The sequence below is a fragment of the Oenanthe melanoleuca genome, chromosome 12 (genome assembly GCF_029582105.1).
Source record: "Oenanthe melanoleuca isolate GR-GAL-2019-014 chromosome 12, OMel1.0, whole genome shotgun sequence".
Taxonomy (NCBI): Eukaryota; Metazoa; Chordata; class Aves; order Passeriformes; family Muscicapidae; genus Oenanthe; species Oenanthe melanoleuca.
This window is the reverse complement of record NC_079346.1, coordinates 12,622,007-12,644,693: the sequence shown is the minus strand read 5'-3', so window position 1 is coordinate 12,644,693 and position 22,687 is coordinate 12,622,007. Positions and strand designations below refer to the sequence as shown.

The 22,687-nt window shown below is 36.8% G+C and overlaps 1 protein-coding gene across 1 annotated transcript in view; it reads left to right on the top strand.

Annotated features, from left to right (window-relative positions):
- Window positions 1–22,042, top strand: part of CACNA2D3 (calcium voltage-gated channel auxiliary subunit alpha2delta 3) — a 372,509-nt gene extending 350,467 nt beyond the window's left edge. Inside the window, exons 32-37 of the mRNA XM_056501471.1 lie at window positions 188–240; window positions 1,592–1,647; window positions 4,420–4,531; window positions 19,853–19,965; window positions 20,718–20,800; window positions 21,596–22,042. Coding sequence (XP_056357446.1) covers window positions 188–240; window positions 1,592–1,647; window positions 4,420–4,531; window positions 19,853–19,965; window positions 20,718–20,800; window positions 21,596–21,688 — 510 coding nt within the window. The 3' untranslated portion in view covers window positions 21,689–22,042. The remainder of the gene's footprint in view (window positions 1–187; window positions 241–1,591; window positions 1,648–4,419; window positions 4,532–19,852; window positions 19,966–20,717; window positions 20,801–21,595) is intronic.
- The last annotated feature ends 645 nt before the right edge of the window (window positions 22,043–22,687 follow it).

The window sequence follows — 22,687 nt, the reverse complement described above, 5'->3', positions numbered from 1 at the left end:
AAAGGAAATTTCATTGCTATACATTTTAATAACCAGGATAATAATATTCCATGATCATTGAAAAAGGGGGGGTTTATGCTCCACATGCTTTTGAATATTCCAAAGCATTGTTTTTACATGAACAAATCAGTTAAGATTTAAATGCTGCATGTGTTGCCTTTTTATTAAATGAGTTGCTTCTCTTCAGCCTTATAATGCCTTCTTTGCTGCAGTGAAGTGGATTATGACTGAACTTGTCTTGTAAGTAGATTTCATCAAGAATGTAACAACTATTTCTATGAATTACTAAATAACTGTACTTTTGAATATTAGTATTTCTACCTTTTGCATTTTACATGCATTGTGCTGCTTTTCTTACATGATTTTAAATGTAATAATATTTGTCCATTTTTTTTCCAATTCTGCATTTTCAAAATCAGAGAAAATTTTGGCTTTGTAGCTGCAGTTTCACTTTTATTGCATTCATGGTCTTCACTTATATCTGCATGTCTTTATTTAGCAGATCACAATACACAACACAATTTTTTCTGTGGTTCCTGTTAAATTTTAGATACATGACTGTCTGTTTGTGATGCTGCTTGAGTGGGCTGCTGTCAGAAGAGAAACTTGTTACCCTGACTCACTGTATTGTTTGTCACTCCATAAAATTCTGTAAGATGAACCCATTATGGTGCCAGCTAAGGTGTACTTAGATGTTGCTGAATTTTCTATCTCCATTAATTCTTCTAAAATTCCCAGTTAATTCATATGATCATTATTTTTAAGAGAAGGTGCCTAAGAAATAGCAATATCATATGGAGAAGAGGAAGCCTTAAAATGTGTCATGTTATTATATTATTTATTTTTCTTCTCATCTGAAAGCAGAGCTGCAGATATGAGTGAATTTTATCTTTACTGACATAGTTTTATCTTTACTGACATAGAACTGATTTTTTTCTTGTAGTCATTTTGTTTAATTGTAAATTGTATGAACTTTATTGGAAGTTCAGAGTAAGAGTTAAGGAGAATTAACTGAATGGCTGCTGCCAGAGGGCAGAGATTGAGATGAAATGCAGCTTTCTAAGTGAATATAAGGGAAAGAAATTATATTAAAATGTGTTAAATGATGCTACAGCTTTGAAAATGTTAAAAAACTTTCTATATTTATAAATATTGTAGACTCATGGGCATATGATGAACTGGACATTGGTTTCACATTCTTTACTCTTACAACTTATTGACTGACTCTTTTCAGTTCATTCTTCCAAGTAAATCATGATCTGTTTTAGTGTTCTTTGCAATTTAGTTAGAGTTGATTAGACAGTGGTTAATCTTTTCTCTTTTAATAAATATTTTAAATTAAAAATGGGTAAATCTATGATTTATTGATGGGGTTAATTTCAGAAAAAGTTTTCAGAAGTAAAAATCCTGAAAAAACAGTAAAAATATGAGAATAGCAGTAGCTGCTAATCCCAGAGTTATACCAGTAACTTGAATTTCAGTTCTGTGTTAGCTTTTATTTAAAATAGGATTAACATCATCAAGCTACTGCCAGTTTAGTGTTTTGAAAACATTCTGTGGGGTAATGTGAAAACTCTAATAATTTCTCCAGGTTCCTGGTGGAATTTAATCTATGCAGTTGGTGGCACTCTGATCTAACAGCTAAAGGTAAGTGTGATTTTTTTTTTTCCTGGCATAATGGCAGAAATGTCTAAAGGAAATTGGACTTTTGGAATTCAGATGTGTGTGCACTGTTTTAGATTAAATAATAAACATCTGATAATAGTTTTCCTCCTATTCCAGCATCCTCTTCTTTGTTAATGTTTCCTAAAACACAAGAGAATTAAGATCTTCTATGAATAACAACTAAGTGCTTGTGTGCACTCTAGGAACACAGTACAGCAAAGTTAAAATAGTAGATAATGATTAAATATGGTTTTTAAAAACATTTTTCTTCATTCCAAAGCAATCTTGGTGAATAAAGCAATTACACTGACTTTTTTTAATTGCCCAACGTTTATTTTTTCTAGCGCTGCCATAAAATGTAGAGTTATTGTGCTGATAAATGCCATTTCAAAAAAAGTGTACAGAAATATGTCCATGTCTATTATTTCATAAGAAATAATTTTTAAAGCTTAAGATAGTAGGTTTTATGCTAAAAAGGCTGATCTTTATTTTTTATCATTCCATTTAAAATAGACATTTAAATGCATTAAAATTCAATTTACTCAAAATATTTTTTTAAAATGCAGAATCTTCATTTGAAATAATGAGAATTTTTAATAGTTCCACTAAGAATGGGAAGCTTTCAGTGTAAGCTGTCTTTTTATATTTTAACAGACTTTTTATGGCATTCTCAGAAGTGTTGTTCAAAAGTAAAGGGCCACTTTACAAGAGCAGTGCTCTTCAAGTGACAACTTAATAGGCAAATTGTGCTGTGTGTCACTGACTGGTGTAAAGATTTAAACTGAATTCTTCTGCTTCATGTGCAGCACTTTGATGGACCAGTATCATTGAGAAATTTCCATCCATGTTTTAGTTGACAGTGAAGTTTTAATTTCACAAGTCACTTGCTCCATTTCTTTTAGGAGTTAAGAGTATTAGAAATAGCCCCTCATCACACTCATTAGAATGCCAATACTTTTAGGTATTGAAATATTGAAATTTTAGGGTAGTGCTTGCCCAGCTCATATCTGGTTAGGTGGCAGCATATTTTAGAAAATAAAAGCTGAAGATATTTCACCAGATAGCAGGAGAGAAAAACACATGCTTAAGTATGTTCTTCTGTAAATGCTATGTTACCACAAAGAATTGTAATATTTATGACTGCACTTCATGAAATTAAGATTAATAAACTTGTACATTTATTTTTTACTTAACAATGCTTAACAAAGCTCAGGAAAAAATATCAGTTCCTCAAGTGGAGAACTTGCTTCCCACTCAAATTGTGACATTAATAGAATATGATACACTATGAGGATGCTGGAGGGTCCACACACACCTGCCCATTTCCCAAACCCTACTATGGAAAATATTTCTGCACAAGATCTTGTAATTGCCATCACGTTTGTAAATGAGAGAGAAAAAACCCTAACCCCTGGACAACCCCATCATCTTCTGCACTCCAGTGAGGTGCAGGAAATCTGAGCCCAATGAATCTTTGTCAGCCTCCTTGTTACACAAGCCACATGTTGATACAGGTGAGGGTAGACTCAAAACACAGGTGGTAAACTCCAGTCATTCTTGACAACAGATAAGAGAAAGGGAAGAGGTGCAGTAGAGCTAGTAAGACAATTTTCTAAAAAATGCTGAACTATTAAATATGTCACAACCATAGTGAAAACATCAGAAATAACAAAAATTTTCTGACCAGCTTTAGTACCTCCTTTGAGATCTGTGCATTTCATGAAATAATTTTGTTTTATTATATACAAGAAGTTCAGAAATGCATGTCCTGTGTGATTGGAAATGCAGATGTGGTGGCTCCCCTGGCACTGCTCAGTGGATGCACTCACTGAAATAGATCATCTCCAGGGGAAGTCTGTCCAGCCCACGAGCCTGTTCAGTGTAACCTATTTTTGTCATATCTCATCTTGTTTTCTCACTTAGCAATTAGTTTAAGATAGGGTTAACATTTGTGCTGATGTGCAAAGTGTATCTGTGTTTAGGAAGAATGAAGGGGTGGGGAGGGAAAAGAAAAGGAATGAGGGAGAAACACTGTGCGACAGATTCTGGAGTGTGAGAGTCAGAGGAGCTGCTGTCCTGTAGCTCGACCTTGAACCAGCCCCACTGCTTCCTGGAAACTCAGTTTCCCAGTCTTTAAGATGGAAATAGTGACACTTTTTCCTTGCATTGCAAGGACTTCAGATTAAAGGTACTATGGAGTCTTAGTTATTACTATTTTGGGAAGCAGATAACAAGCACTGCTGTTGGGTAAAGTAACTCTTCTGCCTCTCTCACCCACAGAGTTATTTTAACGATTAAACCCTCCAAGGATTCCCAAGCTGCAATATAAAATAGATGTTTTGGCTTCAGTAAAATATACCACAGTTTGCATATCAAATAAATGTAAACTCACATGAATAAAGGATAGTGATGCACAGCACCACTGAAATAAAAATGTCAGTAAATTCATATTGGGTCTACACAGAAAGAATAAAAACTCATGCATAAATATAAAGTAGGTTGGCAATGGCTAAACCATTAATAACTACTTTAACAGCGATGTCTTGCAAAATTCCATTCCATGGATAAAGTTTTTTTTCTAATTTAATTGAAAAACTAGTGTTATGCACTGCCTAGGAAATCTCACAGGGTGGCAGAAGCTGAGTAACATTTCCGTTCTGTGCGAGCTCTGCAGTGCAGCATCTCCTGTTGTTCACAACTCCGTGTGCTGTTCCTCTCATGTTCACATCCCGATGTTTTTTCCTGTGCCTATAGCGCAGAGGTTGAAACAAACCCTAGAGCCCTGTGATACTGAGTATCCAGCCTTTGTTTCCGAGCGCACTATAAAGGAGACCACGGGGAATATTGCTTGCGATGACTGTTTCAAGTAAGCCCTTTCAATATTTTTTTTTTTTTTATACAACTGTTTGTGACAAAGCAATAAAACTGAATTATTCAAGGCTGTGCTGAAGAACGTGCAAGTCTGTTGTGTTTTATCCTACGTACTGACCTCTGTCAAGGTGTCATTTCTCCTCTTACAGGGGTCACTTAAAAGTTTGATGTTCTTAAATTAAAGCCATGCCGATTATTTTCTACCAAAAAAAAATGTAAAGGTGGTAGAGGCTTATGTTAATTTCAAATTGTGAATGCTTTAGTACTTTTCCTAAATGCAGGCAGCATTCTGAGGGCATTGGCTGTAAGATTTAGATTCAAAAGGTAAGTGCTGTTCAGTCTCCTGTCCAGGAGTGAAACCCTGCTGGATAGGTTAGGAATTCCCTTGTGGTACAGTGAGATCTGGTTCTTTTACTGGAATGCCAGATTTTCCTTCTTGGAACTGTTAGTCTGAAAGAGTGGGAGACGATTAAATCTATTCTCCAAACTTCAGTGCTGGGAAGCTGAGTTAATAATAACAAATCTCACATGACAGTGCTATAATGTCATTTCTACCAGTGCTGCTGTAAACTTGTCCCTTATTGAGCTAAAAGAAGAGGAAGACCAGCCTAGCTTTCCTTTTTCACAATGCAAATGCATTTTCTCTCCATTTGGTGCCCATGTGCTGTGACATTTTGGCTGTAGTTCTGGTACATTTTACTTGTGGAATTGCATAGGTATTGCTTATGCAAATTTCTGCACTTTGATAAGTCTCTTAATTGGATTTCCTTTATTCTGAGAGGTTGTCATCACCAGGGAGATTAGTATTTACAGCAATAATTTGTCCATCAATATAAATGTCAGGAAGAATTTATAAGTTAAACAAAAATTGTTACAGCTCTTCCTTTCCAGGCTAAATCAGTATGCAATTAGCAAATAAAGGTGAAAACTTTGCTTTGAAGTCAATAGGTGTGCTTCTGGACTTACTCCTAAACTTTCTTGATATTTTCATTACTTTAAAACAGGAAATAGGAGTAAGTACACTGGAGATAAATTTTAAGTGCTAATATTCACTTTTCATTTAGTACTGACCAACTTTTAAGTAGAAGGAAATTGTTAATGTCTAGTATGAATAATTGGTTTTGTATGGCTTTGTGGAATAGAAGTATGAGAGTGCTTTGTAAATTGATGCTCTGGAACCCTTTAAGTGCAACAAAAGGTCCCCCTGCATGAAAAGTACAAACTCAACAAAATCAAGCCGTGATTTTTCCACTTGACATATCAAATACAATGAAGGTTACACTGCTGGGAGTGCTTGGTGCCAGCATTGTAGAATTTAAGCAGCCTTATTTTGTGATAATTTAACAGAAGGTTACTGAGAAGTTGTGCAACAAATTACCATGCAGTCCTGGAGGTGTTCCCAGGCAGGTTGGATGGGGTTTTCAGCACCCTGGTCTAGTGGAAGGTCTCCCTGCCATGGCAGGGGGGCTGGAACCAGATGGTTTTAAGGTCCCTTCAAACCCTAACCATTGTAATATTCTGTTTAAACATTGCAAGCAGACATGATTCCATGCAAAGAAGATTAATTTAACAGAACTAGGTTTTCTCAGAGGCATACAGATTTTAGTCTGTGTTTCTAGGTAACTTCAGGTCAAAGGAAATAAGTTTCAAAAATAATACAATTCTGCAATACTTGGAAAGCACCAAGTTGGAAACTGAGTTTAGTGAAAATTATAGCATTTCAAAAATAATGCACTAAGATCTTTTTCATAGAAAAACATTTTGTGTTCCACAGTGGAAAAAAAAATAAAAGAAAACCCTGTAAGTTGCAAACTGATCTCAAGGCACCCATTATTTTTCTCCACAAGCAAGGGCAAAACCTAAAGAAATAATCCAGAAGAACTATTAGATTCTCATGGGAAAGTTGTTCGTTGTATCGTTTACCCACTGTCATTAACAATCTACAAATTGCATCTAAGATTGCAGACTGCATTGGATTCCAAATATTTTTGTTATAACCCAGGACACTTTGCCACAGAACAGTTAAGGAATTTGACCCAAAGTCCTTTGTAGACCTACATCTTCTGACCCAGTTTTCTGTTTCATAGCCTCTATACCAATAAATATTTTTACAAGCAAGTGTGTTGCTTAATATTTGTAATTTAAGAATGATGGGTTCAATCAGTCAGAATTTAGATTCAATCTTTTATACAGAAAGTCTGGAGCTGACACTGTGTCCAGTGTTTAACCTGTGAACATCACTTTGAACCAGTGAAATTGTTTTCTCTGTCCTCCTTGGATCATGTTATAGGCTGATCTGTGATATATAATTGCAAATATGTATTGCAAATAGAAGAAGATAATTGTAAATATTTACCTGATTATGCACCCTTTGGAATACTGAAAAACTATTTGAAAGACACTAGAAAAGTCAGTATATTGTGAACAAGTTTGCATATAAAAGTTGTGCAAATGTTCTGCTTTAAGCAAGTTTGTGTCAAAAGATACCCCAGTCCCTGGCTTTTGTTCCTGCAGTGTCAGGCACTACTATAGAGCCCTTGTCTGAAAAGGAGACTAAAAACAGTCTCTTAGTAGAAGTAAAAATGATGACTGATGTTAATTGAAACCATATAATGTTACTTAGATAAGACATTTTGGGGCACAAACATTGTGGTTCTGCTAACAAAGTCACAGTCAGCCAGCAAGGTCACAGGGTGAGGGCAGAGGCTCAGTTTTATTCTGTCCTGGGTGTGCTGTTACTGATCTTGTAGAAAAACCCTGCCCATGCAAAGAGGGACAGCTACCAACTACAGTAATGAAAATTCATGAACATTTTCCAGTCGTAAATTTTCTCGTGGGTACTTGGATTTAAATTGAAGTATCCTAAAATAAATCAAGCAGTAGAAAGGACTACCTGCTTTTTTTTAATAGCTGGCTCACATTTTCAGCCATCTCTGGGAACTCATTCAATGGAAGGACACCTATGCACTTAAGCAGGTTTGAGTCAGGCACTAAATATATACAGACCTATAAAATGCACTCCCTACATGTAAACTTATCTCTTACAAGCAAACTTCTTTGGGATAAATTGCAATGTTTAAAAACAATTTTCAAAAATATAGGTTTTATTAAGAAAGCAGGAGCCTAAAAGAAAATAAGAATTTACATAAGAATGTCATTAGGGTCAGGGTTTGGCTGTCCCACCCCATAATTTGTTGTTATTCAATATCCCAATGATTATTAAATTAATCTGTTATTTAAATAACAATCAAAAACAAGTCAACCCACATTTTCTAAGCACTGTCAACAAGAGAGAAAAACTGGGATTTTTTGAAAAATCTGAAATGGTTTCATATTTTCCAGTAAGCTATTCCCTTTTACAGTAAAAAAAAAAACTAAAAAACAAACAAACCCCATTACTTCTGAAAATTTATATCATAGACTGTTCTGTCACAGCCTCAATGTTGAAATCAATTAATTGCAAAGAGAAATATATTTTTTTTTTGTCAGTCTCAACTGGCATTCTTTTGTGGAGTCAGAGCTACACTAATGACATGTGCTTGGTATGGGATTTAAAGGTGTTGTGCTGCTCAGGGATGAGTTTCTGATTAGACATCAAGCTTGAAGTTTTAGACTATATAAACATCTCAGTGCTGCTTGTGGTTTTATGAAGTATTGCCCCAATATTTTAGCCAATTTTAAATATAAGTGTGTTAAGCAAGGTTCTTCAGCAATGCTCACTGGGTACCTCACCAGTTTTTGCCTTCTGGGGATCTCGTCATAACAAATTTTAGTTGCACTAAAAGTGTCTAAGAAAAGCATCCTTAGCATGTCAAAGTTGTTATAAATTAGAAAGAATGATGGCTGTTAAAATATTTGATCATAAAATGTTTGCTAGTCTTTTTAGTATATCCTCCCACCTCTTTGTAGAAAAAAATGTTTTTGTCTAATTGCATTTTGTCATTTATGCATGAAAATTCAAATGTTTTCATCAAGCTTAATTTAGGAAAATACTATTAATTTTAGCTATAACTGCTATGAAGGTGAGTATGGCAATTTAGGCATCTGACTATTTATACTTTAAGCATACATGTTAAAATTTCAAAGTTGCAAGGAGCCAGTTGAGTGTATAGTTGCCAAATTTGTGTGTTCACTGTAAAAACTGTGGGTATACAGATTAGGCAGTAGTTGCACAGTCAAATGCTTAAAAATTTGCCCTTTTAACCTCTCCTGTTCATGTGTGATGACATATTGGACTTGGATGAAGATCAAAAATCTGGCCTTACTTCCAAAAAAATCCCCCTTCTCTTTTAATTGCAGCACTCATGGGTCTACAAGGTCAATACCAAAACCCCAAAGAAACTGTTTTGTTTCCACTTGATCCTTTGTTCACAATCTTAAGACACAAAGAGGAAAGTAAATATAAGAAAGCCATATTGCCACTAGGGAGGCAAGCAAGTGTTTAGGTACAGTCATCCTAACCCTGGGAAAGATTTATGCATGTTTTATTTATGCCAGATATGAAAGATTACTGTGTTTACTTTACCTTGTTGGGCATCTCATGTAAATTGCCTGTTAAAATGTATAGGGGCTACTTATTTGAATAAACACTGTCCCATGCATCACCTATTGGTCCCAATAGCGTGTTAGTAAGCAGACATTTAGTTAACAAGGAAAATCATCAATAAACCAAATTGCTTCTCTTGCCTTCTCATAGAATGGGCATTGAATGCTGTTTATTGTCAATAAAAGAGGTAAATGGCAATGGAAGTGTAGTTCAGGAAGACACTGAACCCTTCACGTGGATTTATAATGGCAAATTTCAGACTCGTCCACTAAATGCACAGATTTGGCAGTAACAGATAAATAACAACACAAATTAGATGCAGACTGCTCAGGGCATGAGTGTATTAGTGTCAGGAGCAGTGAAATCTGCAGACATTAAAATGGTAATGGTTTTTAAAACCCACTTAATCTGGAGACATACCACCATTTGCTGAAATATTTCCGCATTTCTTCCTCAGTAGAAGCTTGCCAAACTGCTGTACTTGATCATGTTTAAAATGTGAAGATAAATACACAGTTCAATTTCCCATGAAATAAATAATAATTTGCCTTTTCAGATGTAGTTAGTTTACTTCTAAACAAACCAGCTTGCCACATAAACCAGCCAAAGCATCAGGAGTCAATTCCTTCTCTTTCGGAGCTCGAGCGATGTGTGTCAGAACGTTCCTGTGTCTGTCCTGGAGCTCTTAGGGCAGCAATTATAGTCAGTCTTCTAAAAGACATTATGGATTGTATTCTTTTTTATGGTATCAACCTTTTATGATCCTGAGGGAAATGCTGTCTCTGTTTCCCCACCCTCTGCTCAGTTTGTTTTTGCTCTGTTACTTCTCCAGCAGCCGTGTCCGGTACCCACGGGACGATGTGGACAGGAATGGGTTTGACAAAACCATGGGGTTTGTGCCCATGTTGGGTCACAGGTGTGCTGCAGTCTGCACAGGACTGGTCTTTACAGACCTGAATTTCTGAGAGATTGCTTAGATGTGCATGGAGCCAAAGGAATATTTTCAAGGGAAACTTAATTTTGCGTGCCTCAGTGGTTCATTGTTGAAGTCTAAAGGATCACAATCTAAGATGATGGAATTATCTTGCATCTCTCTTTTGAAAAGCAGATCTTCCAGACCTGCAGAATACTTATGGCTGTTAAAAAGTCTTTAAATTTGAGGCAACAGCAGCATTTCAAGAAACTTATTTTAGCCAAAACCCCAAAACTCTAGAAGATCCAAAAATATTTTTTCCTTGTTCTTTCCTAGTAAAAAGTATCAAATTATGCAATTTAAACTGCTAGAATTGTTTATTAAAGGTCTTTATACTTAGCTTAAAATGTTATATTGTGTGTTACCCACACTTCTCCACTTGCAGGCTGAGTAACTTTCTCTTCACTTCAAAGGCACCAGTGATTATAATGTTTGACATGCAGGTGTAATTTAAAGTCACTGTATGGGCAATTTAACTCTACCCTTTGATAATGTATATTTTGAATGTCCAGTTCAGGAAACACTGTAAATTACTATTTTCATTTAAGAAAAAAGGTATATAAAATAATAGGGCAAGACATATCTAAGTTACAGGCAGGTCTGTGCCTGCCACTCATCAGTTTAACAATCCTTTGGGCAGTTTTCAAGGCTGGAGAATTTCTGTTTGCTTGGAGAATTTGGGTTTTTCTTTTTTTTTTTTGTTTCAGACCTTTTTTAGTATGCTTGTTGAATTCTGGAGCATTTTAGTTTTCTATACACTGTCTCCCTCTGTAAGCACCATAAAATCTTGGAATTTTAGCAAAAATGCAATTTAGCTATCAGTTTTTTCTCACCAGTAGGACAAGATGTGCACTTTCTCTTAACTCCCCACTTCCAATAAAATGTCTGCAGGTGAATGTGATGATCTGCACCCATTCACTCTTCATAGTTAAAATCAGTACTCCATTAAAATACAAATCATAATCTACTTAATAGTTGCCTTTATTTTACATTTTGAACAAGCATTAATAAATATTAATGAAATGATAGATAGTAGCTGATGCAATGACAAGGGATTTAAAAAGTTGTATGTATGCCATAATATACAGAGCTGAGTAGTAATATATATTATTTTTATTAACAACAGCTTGGGATAGGCAAAATGATTGAAATTAAGAAACATTGCAATGAATTCTTAAAGCTGGGCACACTTGTGAAGGATTGCTAACACTAGAACATTAATTTTAGCTTGTAATATATTAATATTATAGGCAGATGAAAAACAATGCAAACGTGACTTAGACATCATTACACAGATCACTTTCCTTTCTAAAGGGTCTGGGACAGCTTAATGATTTTTTAAAATCTTTAACTTGGAGAAACAACGTGAATCTTAAGATTTGAGAGCCATGCAAGGAACATTTGTATATTATGTAAAACAATACAGAGCTTTAGCTGGGTATGGAAAAGATGGCATGTAAGGTGCTTAAGTCTTTCAGATGTGGCCTTCTCAGTCATTGCTAAAGTTTATGGTTACAGAAATAAATTAACATTCTTGCTAAGCACACTGTGGGCACATCCACTGAGCAGTTTAGCTCCAGAATTTATTCATCTTTAATGTGAATCTTCTGGTCATTTCTGCTTTTCATACTTCAGTTTTTGTTGTGCAGCTCTTTGCTAGAGTCATAGCAGAAATGAGACTTGAGCTAAAGTTGTGGAAAAGAGTAGTTACTAATTCTTGCAATTCAAAAGTTACTTTTACAATGTCATATGATATCTGTGAGCCTTCCTAAACCAGAATTTATCAACTTGCTTTTTAATCTTAAAGCTATGTTTAGAACCTAGCTTAGAAATCATATAGTATTTTAAAAAACACAATCTGAGATGTCTGTCAATACAAACCACAACTACTTGTGCAGAGCTAAAGAACCCTGCTATAAACACATATTTGCTAACATGCTGTAGTGGAACTGCATTTTTCAGCCTGGATATCTTCTCTGACCTCTCTGTTGTGGTCTTGTTAACCAGGTGTCAAATAAAAAGTCTTTAGGAGACCTCTGATATTTGCTCTATGCTGGTTGCTCTGTCTCCTCTGTTGGTCACTCTGAGATAGACCCTGCTCTTGGAGACCCATGTATGTCACACTCAGCCTGGGCTTTTTCAGGGGTATGAATGCTGGCAAACATTAAAAGTTTGTGGGATTTTTGGTCTTGATTTCTTTGAAAAAAAATTTCCAGTTCAAGTTAAACCTGGAGGTCTGAAACTCATATGGAAGGTTGGCTTCACTAGAAAGGTTACAAACAGTCCAATGCCTCTTGCACTAAGGATCTTCTGTCACCCTAAAGGCTCCACACTAAACTTTTGGATGTTTGCAGCACTCCTAACATGCAGTTGGTCAAGTACCCTGTCTGAGCATCAGTTATTTGAGAAAGAATCTCCTCCTGGTGGGGAGTGAGCAAGGATGGGCAGTTCTGGGGGATCCTGGCTGAAGCAGAGGGGTTTCCAGCCATGGCCCAGCTCTGTGGGGCTCTGAGCATTCAACAGGCACAGAACAGTGAGGATGCCACTGCTCACCTCAGTGCTAAACTTTGCTCTGTGTTTGCACTGATACCAAGTTGTCCTACAGTCAGTCAGGCTGTATGTGGTGGCAGTATTTTGCTAGCATGAGGTCAGGATCCAATTACAAGCCTGAGGCTGGGAGTTTATCTGCCTCTTTTCATGTGAGAGAACCATTAGCTGTGAGAGAACCATTTATATGCTGCTCCAGCTCTCAGAAATGTTGATATTGGCATATATGTTATTTTTATGAATTGCATTAGCTATTCCATTTTCTATCATCATTTATTTGGGGAAAAAACCCACAAAAAACCCCAAAAAACAAGTAGCACAACTTGATTGTGATATAAACATTTCATTCATTCATTGCAAAAATGTGATAAGTGAGAGAGAGGTGGGTTGGAAATGTGGCCAGCAGCCTGGAAAACACATGATGGGAGCTGGGAAACAGCAAAGAGTCTATCTGCACTTCAGTTGAATGCTTAAAGTTTGTTCCAGACCATTAGGGTTGAAGGTTTGCAACCAACAGTTATGTGAGTAACACATATTTGAGTGCAGTGTGCACAATATTTTCCATTTACTCTGCCCTCATGCTGGTTTTTTCTTTTCTTTCTCTAAAAAATAGGAAAAATCACATTTGACAGATGTGAAATGTAATCCCAAAGTTACAACTCATCTTTATCCAAAATACTCCAAGTTCATTAATGGAGGTTTGCAGGCAAAAAATGCACTGAAACACCCAGAGAGAAAAGGCTGAGTTTACAGTGATGCTCAAGAGCTGAGGGCTAAATTGAGCTCCATGGAAATTCAGACACTTCCTCACATCTTTGTGCATTTGTTTAGGTTGCCAATTTGAAAATAATGTCCTATGGTTATTTCAGTTCAAACTACTCACAGTGAAATTCTTCCCTGCTTTGTAGGATTTCTCTGCCTGAGCAAAACAAGTGGGATTTAAAGGATCTTTTGTATTGTCACATAAAAATGATTGATATGATTATGTATGTGCAGGAGCAACATTTGGCAACACAATACTCTGATATTCTACTCATAATTTGATTTTAAGTCCCACAGTCATTGCTGTGACAGTAAAATATATAATAGTATTCCAGTGATCATTAAGGAAACAAATGGAAAATACATATATGGATATTTTTTTTGCCCTTAAATCAGGCTGCTAAACCTCCTGAGCATGGAATTAAAAGTGAATCTGAACAGTGATTAAAATATTGATATGACTAAAATCCTAAGCCATGTGTTTGTCATGACCACATATTCTACTGCAGAGTGTCTATTGTCATAAGTACAGATGTAACAGCAGGAGATTTTTGTAAAATTAAAAGAGAATACTGATTGTAAAATTCAGCTTATGGATCAGCAATTATTACTTATGGACAAGGTTTTTTTAAAGCTAAGTGCAATATTGAAGTATCGTTTTTAACAGGAAACACATAGCATTGTTTTTAAACAAGTTGAATTGCTTTTAGTGTTGTTGCTGTGTTCAAATACTCTCCAAATTACAAAGAAATATCTCCCACTCTTCAGTTTAATGGGAAGATATTCTCTCTAAATGTCCTGGTCCCACAAGCATAGTTTTATCCTGTGTCTTCCCAGTTCCATGCTGCTTGACATTATTCTGTTCCCTCTAACACTTTTTACCCTTTGCAGCTGTTTGAAAAAAATAGGGAGCCATGGATCTGAAAGTCAGAGATTTCTGAATGCTCTCAGGAGGTTTCCCTGCCATTCTTTGCTGCTGAAACAAGCCTTGTAGCAGTGTCAGTAGCCACCAGCTAATGGCAGCAGGGCTGCAGGCCAGGAGAAGGAAAATAGTTCAGTGCAAATGACCAAGGAGTGGTGGTGGTTGGGATCCTGAGTCTGAGCAACCCATTATCACTGTGCCCTCTCTTACAGCTGCCTGGCCCACCCACAGACAAAATATTCTGTGTTGAACCAGTTTCCTTAAGGTTGACTGTGCTGGGGCTGTGGAAGTGGCTGCTTATTAGTAGGGAAACCTCACATCTGTGTTCAGTTTATATCCTGTCCAAAATTTAACACCAGTGGACAAGGAAATGGATGACCTCTCCTGCATGGAAATACAGAAATAAGCTGCTCAACTGTAGTATTGATTTCCATTAGCAGCAGATGCTGTAGTCAAATAGTGGAGAGTAAACAATCTAAAGGTTAGGTTTGCTTAGCAGGATGAGACACATCTCTGGCATGTCTGAAATAGAATTACCTTAGCTTTGCCTGTTATTGATCCAGCTATGCTAGGAAAGGAAAGGTGAAGCCAAAAGCATTTCAGAGACAAGATGTTAAGCCTATCACCTACAGATTCTGTGGTTGAGGTATTTGTAGTGAAGCAATGACCTGCATTAAGAAGGGAAATCAGACTTAGAAAGGTGTGTGATCTTCAAGTTGGCCAGTGAGCTGGACTTGGTCAGGAGATACAGCAGCCAGGAAGAAAAAAGGGCACAGCTCTGCCTTGGTCGTGCTGTGCCCCCATCAACATGGGAAATGCTCCAAAATCTCTAAGGAGACAGACTGCAGAGGCCCCATGGCAAAGCCACCTCCTGCAGCAGTGAATAACCTGATTTCCTATCCTTTCCCCCAGGGCACTGCTTGTCCTCTCATCCCTGACCTTTCCTCCACCTTGGAACATCTTCCTCCTTTTCCAGAGAGGTTTATCCCAGCTCCCTCACTAACACTTTGCCACCCCAGAGGTTCAGAGACAGAAAGATGGAAGAAAGAGAAAGAAGCACAGTGTGGAGAGCTCAGTCCCTGCTCCTGTCCTGCATATATTCTAATTATCTCTCCTTACAGAAGAAAGTGATTCTTATAATATGCAAAATAAGTGGCATTTTGGGAATTAGGTTGGGGGTTTTGATTTGTTTGGGTTTTTTTAAACATAGTCTGGGGAAGAAATTATTATAAAAATAGAATATATATTATAACTCTTTAAAGAGTTTTACATATACAAATAAAAGGGAGAGATTCCAATTTAAATTCAAACAAAAAAAGAAAGCAACAAACCAAAAAAACTCCAACAAACCAGATTTGAATGTAGTGGACTGGCTCTCTAAGAACATGTTAGCATAGTTATCATGTTGCTTAGCACTTACCACACTTAGCATCCTTATCGTGTTTAGTTACTTACCACACTTAGCATAGTTATCATGTTTCACCCTGTTCAGGATGCATTTCCCTGCAGGATCACTGTCCATCCCTTAGAGAGAAGGACCCTCCTGCAGGGGAGGACTCAGGCCCCCAAAGCCAAGCTCCTGCCCCAAATTATCCTGGAAGTCTGTGTCTGATGTCCAGAGCTGGAGGTGCTCACCCTTCTAAAGCAGGAGCCTGAGTTATTGTGCTGAAAGGCAGCAGGTGTGATTGCACCCCAGCATTGCCCTGCAGTGCTGCTGTGATGCTTTCCCAGTAATAGGCTGTCTAAAGGAGTCAGAAAGAACTGATTTTCTGTGGGAAGAGTCATTTAGCCACCAGCCACTCATTCAAAGTGTGCTTTCTTATCATGCATGACTACCAAATATAATTATGGACACAGCAGTACTTGAAGTCCAAGTCTCTTTCTTTTTAGTTGTACAATGAAAAATTAATTTTCAAGGAGCACATTAATATTTTTCATTTTTCACTTTCAATTAAACATAAAGCTGTTTTGTTTCCAAATCAATTTGCATTTTATTTGTGCACATTTTCATATGGGCCAAACCCAAAAGAGGTTAAAAAGAAACCAGTACTGTGTGTGCAACCTGACAAAATTGTCATATAACACTGACTCAAAATACTGAGTTCCTTGCAGACTTACTCTCTGTTTTTATTTTTCCTTCATTAACAAAATAGTTTGGCATAACTAGATTTTCTTCCTCCTTCTCTGTCTACCCCTTTCAAGTATTAGATTTCTTCCTTCCTCACCTTCCCCACAAAGTCAAGAAACAGTTTGTTTTCAGGTCTGTTTCAAGCCTCTGAACCTGCACATCAAATAAACCAAGCTAGTTCCTCAGAGGATGAAAGATGGAGGAGAAATTATTAGTAAGCTTCTTATTGACTCAATGCAGCTTCAACAGGAACCCCAACAGTTTATTCTGTTCTATATTTGGAGATATATGCAAGCCTATTCCTGTGCTGCCCCTAACGAATGATGGTGATGATACTGCAGTAAAGGAAAAGGATTCAAATCAAAAGTTTTACACTGCTTACAACAAAAAGAGCTTTATCCTTTAAATGTGAAACATTCTCCATAGTAATAAGGCAGTTAAATGTAGACTTTCTTTTGATTGTCAAAGCAGCAATAAAGTTCAGCCAAATCCCCTACTCATTCCTGGAGAGGAATTGGTTTCCATATTACCAGGGACACAAATGCCAGCTTAAGCCAGCAGGTGTTCAGAACTGGTTATTGTAAGAGAAACTTTAGAAACTCACAGTGGATCTCACAAAAAGATAATGCCATTCTCCCTACTTTGTCAGCAAGTTTATTTCCCACTGCAGCCATGGAAGCTGTTAGCTGGAGGTTTTTCTCCCTTGCAACAGAGCCCTGGCAAATACAGTGAAGTATTTTGGTGGAATGTCTCAGTCTCTGAAAGGCTTTGGTCTGACTGTGTTCATGCACCTTTTGTTTTCTCTGAATATTTGGTTCCTGGGACTTACTGGCATGAATGTCCAAAATGAATTTCAAAGATGCATATGCATGTCACCATGGGAACTGAGGGCTGATCTCAGGCAGCAGAGCTGCTGCTGGGATGATTGTGTGCTTTATCCACTTTGGGCATGGAGGCAGTGCCATCTGAATTATCAATAGTCACACTGCAACTATGGTGGTTACAACTGCCACAAACTTTGCCACTGATCTGGTGAGGGTAAGAATATCATCTCATGACTGTGAAATGATCTTAAATTACAGAGGCTGAAAGAAGTTTATTTTATTTGTGCAAACTATTAATAGAATAGAAAACTAAAATGGACATTTTGCCCTTATTTATTTGCTCAGCTCAATCTTGGTCTTGAATCCTCTGTTTTCACTTGTTGGTATGTTTTACAGCTCCATTTCCAGATTATGTTTGAGAATTGTTTAAGGGGAAATAGCCATATACTGCTTGAATAAAGAAAACTTTTTCTTTTAAAATTACATTTAGTGCAAAGATGAGAAGCCAAATGCGTCACTTTTCAAGATATTAGTTGTTATTGTGCACTAAGGAAAAAAAAATGCTGCAATGAGCCAAAAGTTTCACTGTTTTGTGGTTCTTTATAGCAGTCCCATGCTCTGTGCAGCCACCATAAGCTGAGACACTTCACAAACTTCTGTACTAGTTAAAGAGACTGTAGGTCTGTAAGAATATTCACTGTTTGGTAAACAGAGTCAGTGTCATTACCTGTCATTACACCTACAATGCAATTCCTAAGATAGCAAAGAAGGCTTTTACTTAACTAATATATTGCTTTTTGAACTGCCTTTAATTCATATTTTCCATCAATCAATGCAGGTACTGCATTCCCCAAATTGATGAAATCAAGAATTATCAAAGCTTGCAGTAATAAAGCAATACAGAAAATTTTGCTAGGCTTTGTAGATTAGCTGTGTAGTAATTTATTCAGCATCATCTGTTCTGTAGCTGAAGCATTCTTCTGGATTAAGTGCTTTCATCCCAGCTAGGTGAAGTGATAGGAATTTTTCTTTCCCTTCTCTCTAGTTTGAGGAAGGAACAGCCTTATACTGTACAGCCCTTAGGGCACCTCAATGTGGGTGAAGGAATAAACAGAATGGGAAATTGCCCAGCTTTCATGAACTGGCACCTTTAAACCTGGCTGTGGGTTTAAACATGTTTTCCACAGGCTGCAGTGTTCACCTGGGGGTCACAAAAGGGCTTGAAGCTGGGCACACCACAGGTAAAGCAGAAGAGTAATTACTCCCTTCTCAGCAAAAAGAAACAAATCATTTAGCATCCAATTAATTGTTAAAGCACTTTATGCCCATCAGGTTCTTTTCTAAGCTAGTTTTAAAGATACAATGAATATTTTTCAGACTGCACAAAATGCAAATTGTGCCAATTTCTGGCAATAAAAGTAATGTTTTTCTATCCTTTACTGTTTGATTTATTCAGAGCTGTTTTGAGAAATTCATGCAGTACAATTTTGGTGCTATTGCCTGCTAAAGATTTTCCCTCCTTTCCTTTTATTGGCCTCATTTCTCCCACACACAAATCCACAAAGCCACAGATGCTCCATTACAATGATGTCAGTCTTGCTACATGCTCCAGCTGTTTGGTAGGTACATTTATAAAGTTCAGCCTTTTACATTATGCCATAAATGTATATTTCATGTATAAACATAAAGTTAACATATTGCAGATCACTCTAAGTGTAATTTTAATGGAGGTTTAGTAAGTTTAAAAAATACTGCAAAGCATTTAATCTTTCCGTTGGCAACATTTTTATAGTAAGTTTTCCAAATTTTTTTTTCTTAGGCTAGGTTTAAATATTCCCTGCCCTCTCTGCTATTTCATCTTCTGTGATCTTTGGAAAAAGCAGGGAGTTATTATAGTAAGACAATATGTATTTTAAAGAAAGATGTCTGAGGAAAAATATGTTTCTCTCCACATCTTCTTGGTACTCAAACCCTCACTTAGCATTCTGTACATTTACCAGCAAACCAAGCTGCAAAACACCTAATTCTTGGGACTGCCAGATTTCAGTGATATTCAATATGGCCAATATGCTGCTGATAGGATATATAAATTCTAACAGATTGTTTTAAAATTTCACGAAGGATTGGGTCTGAGCCTTAAAGACATTCTTTGTATTGTGTCCTGAGTTTCAAAGGAAAGGCTAAATAGTGTTTATCTGACAGTGCCTTTTGCCCCTTTTCTCTTTGGTAAGTGCTTAAGGTTCAGCTCACTGAAACTCTGTGCATCATTGACTGGATCCTTCTCAGATCTGCCCTGGGTTCTTTCCTTCTTATAAAAAATATCTTTATTTTTTGCTCTCCCTTTGAGTTGCTTACTTTGTCTTCATTGGAATATGGAGCTGAGTTATCTTGCTTCAAGCAAGACCCAGAGTGCACAAAGTCTCTAATACAACTGCAGAGACTCAAGTTAGGGACTGTGAGCTGTGTGTAGCTGCAGAGGAAGGAACCTTCATTAGTGTTGTGGGTCTGTTCCATTAAAGACTGTAAATACATAAAAGTCTGATAAACTAACAAGAACCAGTGGCTCAGAAATGCTGACAATGTCACCATTATTTGTTTTCTTTTTAATTTTCAGGTCTTTTGTCATCCAGCAGATCCCAAGTAGCAACCTCTTCATGGTGGTAGTAGATAATGAATGCTTCTGTGATTCTATCCCACCAATCACCATGGCACCTATAGAAATAAGATATATCCTTTTATTTATAAACTGGTCAGAAAGAGATTCAAGATGCAAATATTGAAAAACTTCTTCCATGAAATTGCATTGCATGACATCATCAACCATTATATGTGCTCTTTGAAATTAGACTATCTGGGAATATGCTCTCTCTATTTTTTAATGAGAATTTTAATGAAATTTTTTTTTTATTTCTTTTTTGAACAGCCAATATGAATTAAGCAGGCACACTGATGTGGATCCTATGTAGCATAAGGTCGTCTTTAGACAGCTGAACATCTTTCAAATTTGGCACTAAGTATGTAATTTTATTATAAGAATGGACCTCATTATATTGGAACTTATAGAACTCCTTCTAATACAGATATCTCTTTATTTAAGGTTTGACTGCTTTACTGGAGCATTGAAAATGTTTCAGAATCCTGCCTTCCAAAACTACAAAAAATTAGCAAAGTAAATATATCACTTGATTTTTTTTGGTTGCCCCACTTACTTTTTGCTGTTCTGTAGTTCAGGTAGTTCAGGATTAGTTTTTTCCCAAAAGTTGGAATTTCTCAAAAGCAGCCTGCAGTGTGCTTTTCTTGCAGACTTGTGGGAAAACAGGTCAGCAGTGTAAGTGCATGTGTGCTGTTGAAAACAGAGAGGAAAGCACTGGAATAATTTTCTTGTGGTGAGCACACATATCACCTTGGGGTTTTAATGGAGAGGAAGAAAGGAGCTGGAAGATTTTCACTGTATTAATTTCTCCTTGACTGCCTTGCACATAATGAATCCCTCAAATGTGAGCGGTTAAAATCTCAGAAGATAAGAAGACGCCCAGAATCGTGTCATGGATTTCACCCTGAAGTAAGTTTCTATCTACTTTTCCTTTATTTTGGACTCTGGTAAATTTTTTATTTGTTTAAAAATAATTAATAGGAAAACTACCTTCCAAAGTGAAATATTCAGAAGACTCAGTAGTCAAGGAAGTGAGGGATATTTTGAGTGTTACAAGTTTTTTGTGTACTCATGTAGACAAGGTCTTGGGTTGCTGCTTCTGCAGACTGGTTTGTATCATGTCAGAGAACGTGGTAGGATTCCTGAGCCAGGAATATCTTAGTTTGGCTCAAGCAGTGACCACAGGATTCCTGGGAGCTTTGTGCTGTTAATGTTTGCTTCAGTGCCATACCTGTCATGCTATAGTCATTATGCTCACACACAGTATTGCTTGGAGGGATAGTGACCCTCCAGCACATGTATTTTCTGCTCTGTGTTCTGCAGAATACTCAGAATACAGTGCCACGGAGAGCTGATAGTGCCCAGGATGTGATTAGAGTGGCTTGTACAGCATAGGTTCATAGACATCCTTTTCACTCTGGAGTAACTTTAATTTCTGCTCCTGATGGTGTGATGCAGTGTAGAACAAGACCTAAAGTATGAAGCAGAGGGGATGGTGTAGATGGTGCTTGTTGTTTCAGGCTACAGCCTAAATTTGTTCAGCTCAAAATGTGTACTTGTATTACTTCCTTGTACTTGTATTATTTAATTTATGGACTTTGTTGTTTGCACCAGTGCTTTTGTTTATGTTTGCTAAAAAATCTTGTGTCATAATTGACTGTAGAGGCTTGTATTTATTTTCCTTTGTTGTTATATTTTCTTTAGGAAAATGCAAGAGAATGTGGTGGTGTCTCAGGCCTTAGTGCTAAACCTTCTCTTGTTCTGCTTCCTCTGCTACTGATGATTTTCTCCAGGTGACATTGACTGATGTGTTCAACTGGCATGCTGAAACATGGATAAACTGTGAACTGGGAAATGATGCAACATAGAGGACATGAAATATAGTCAGAGCATCAGCATTTCATGATTTTAAACTGTTGGTGATATAAATTCTTAAAGATATGTTGAAAAAAAGATTTATCTTTTTACTTTGCAAGTCATGCAGATGTGAATTTGGCATATGGCAGTCATGATTCATCGAAAAAGGACTTGGTAGATAGAGGTGACCATTGCTTTGTCCCATTGAAAACAATTTAAACTGTGTACTTTTTTCAATAAAGTATATTAAAATCACAGTTTCAGAGTGTATTTTAAGTATGGTAATATATTTGTTCAAATAATGAATGATGGGAAGAAAATAAAATAAATGGATGATATTTTATTATGCTTTTAGCCTCTTTCTGAAAGAATTCAGAGAAGAAAATGGGGTCTTGGCTTTTACAATAAGGCAGAATAGGTTTTATTAACAAGTAAAGGAAACACCTATGTGTGTATGAAGCTGAGCAGGTAATACATGATTCTGAATTATAAAGAGGGTTTGGTTTCTGGAAATAGCTATAAAATATCTTACCTGCATTTAGAAAGTGAGTCAAAGCCTTATTAAAGCCTTGGTTCTAACTTAAGCAAGCTGTGGGTCAAATTGCTTCTTTGGCTGCATATGGCAAAAATCAAATACTTTTTATCTAAAGGAATAGGAAGATGTGTAGAATAGCCCAGATGAAAGGGTGACACTGTTCTGCTGCTGTTCTGCCCTCTGGATCTCATGTCAGCCAGGAGAAGATTCTTATGAGGAAAATGATAAGCAGAGAAAGTCTGACCTGCAACATCTGTGTCAGAGCCCATTACTGCTTTTCCTTGAGTGTCCTGTTGGTAGGCAAAGATCTAGACCAGTATGTTTTTATTCCAGGCTTTACATTCTTCTTTGTAAGGGAAATGAGGTAATGAAAATAAGCATCTTCCTTTTGCAATTGGCAGCAA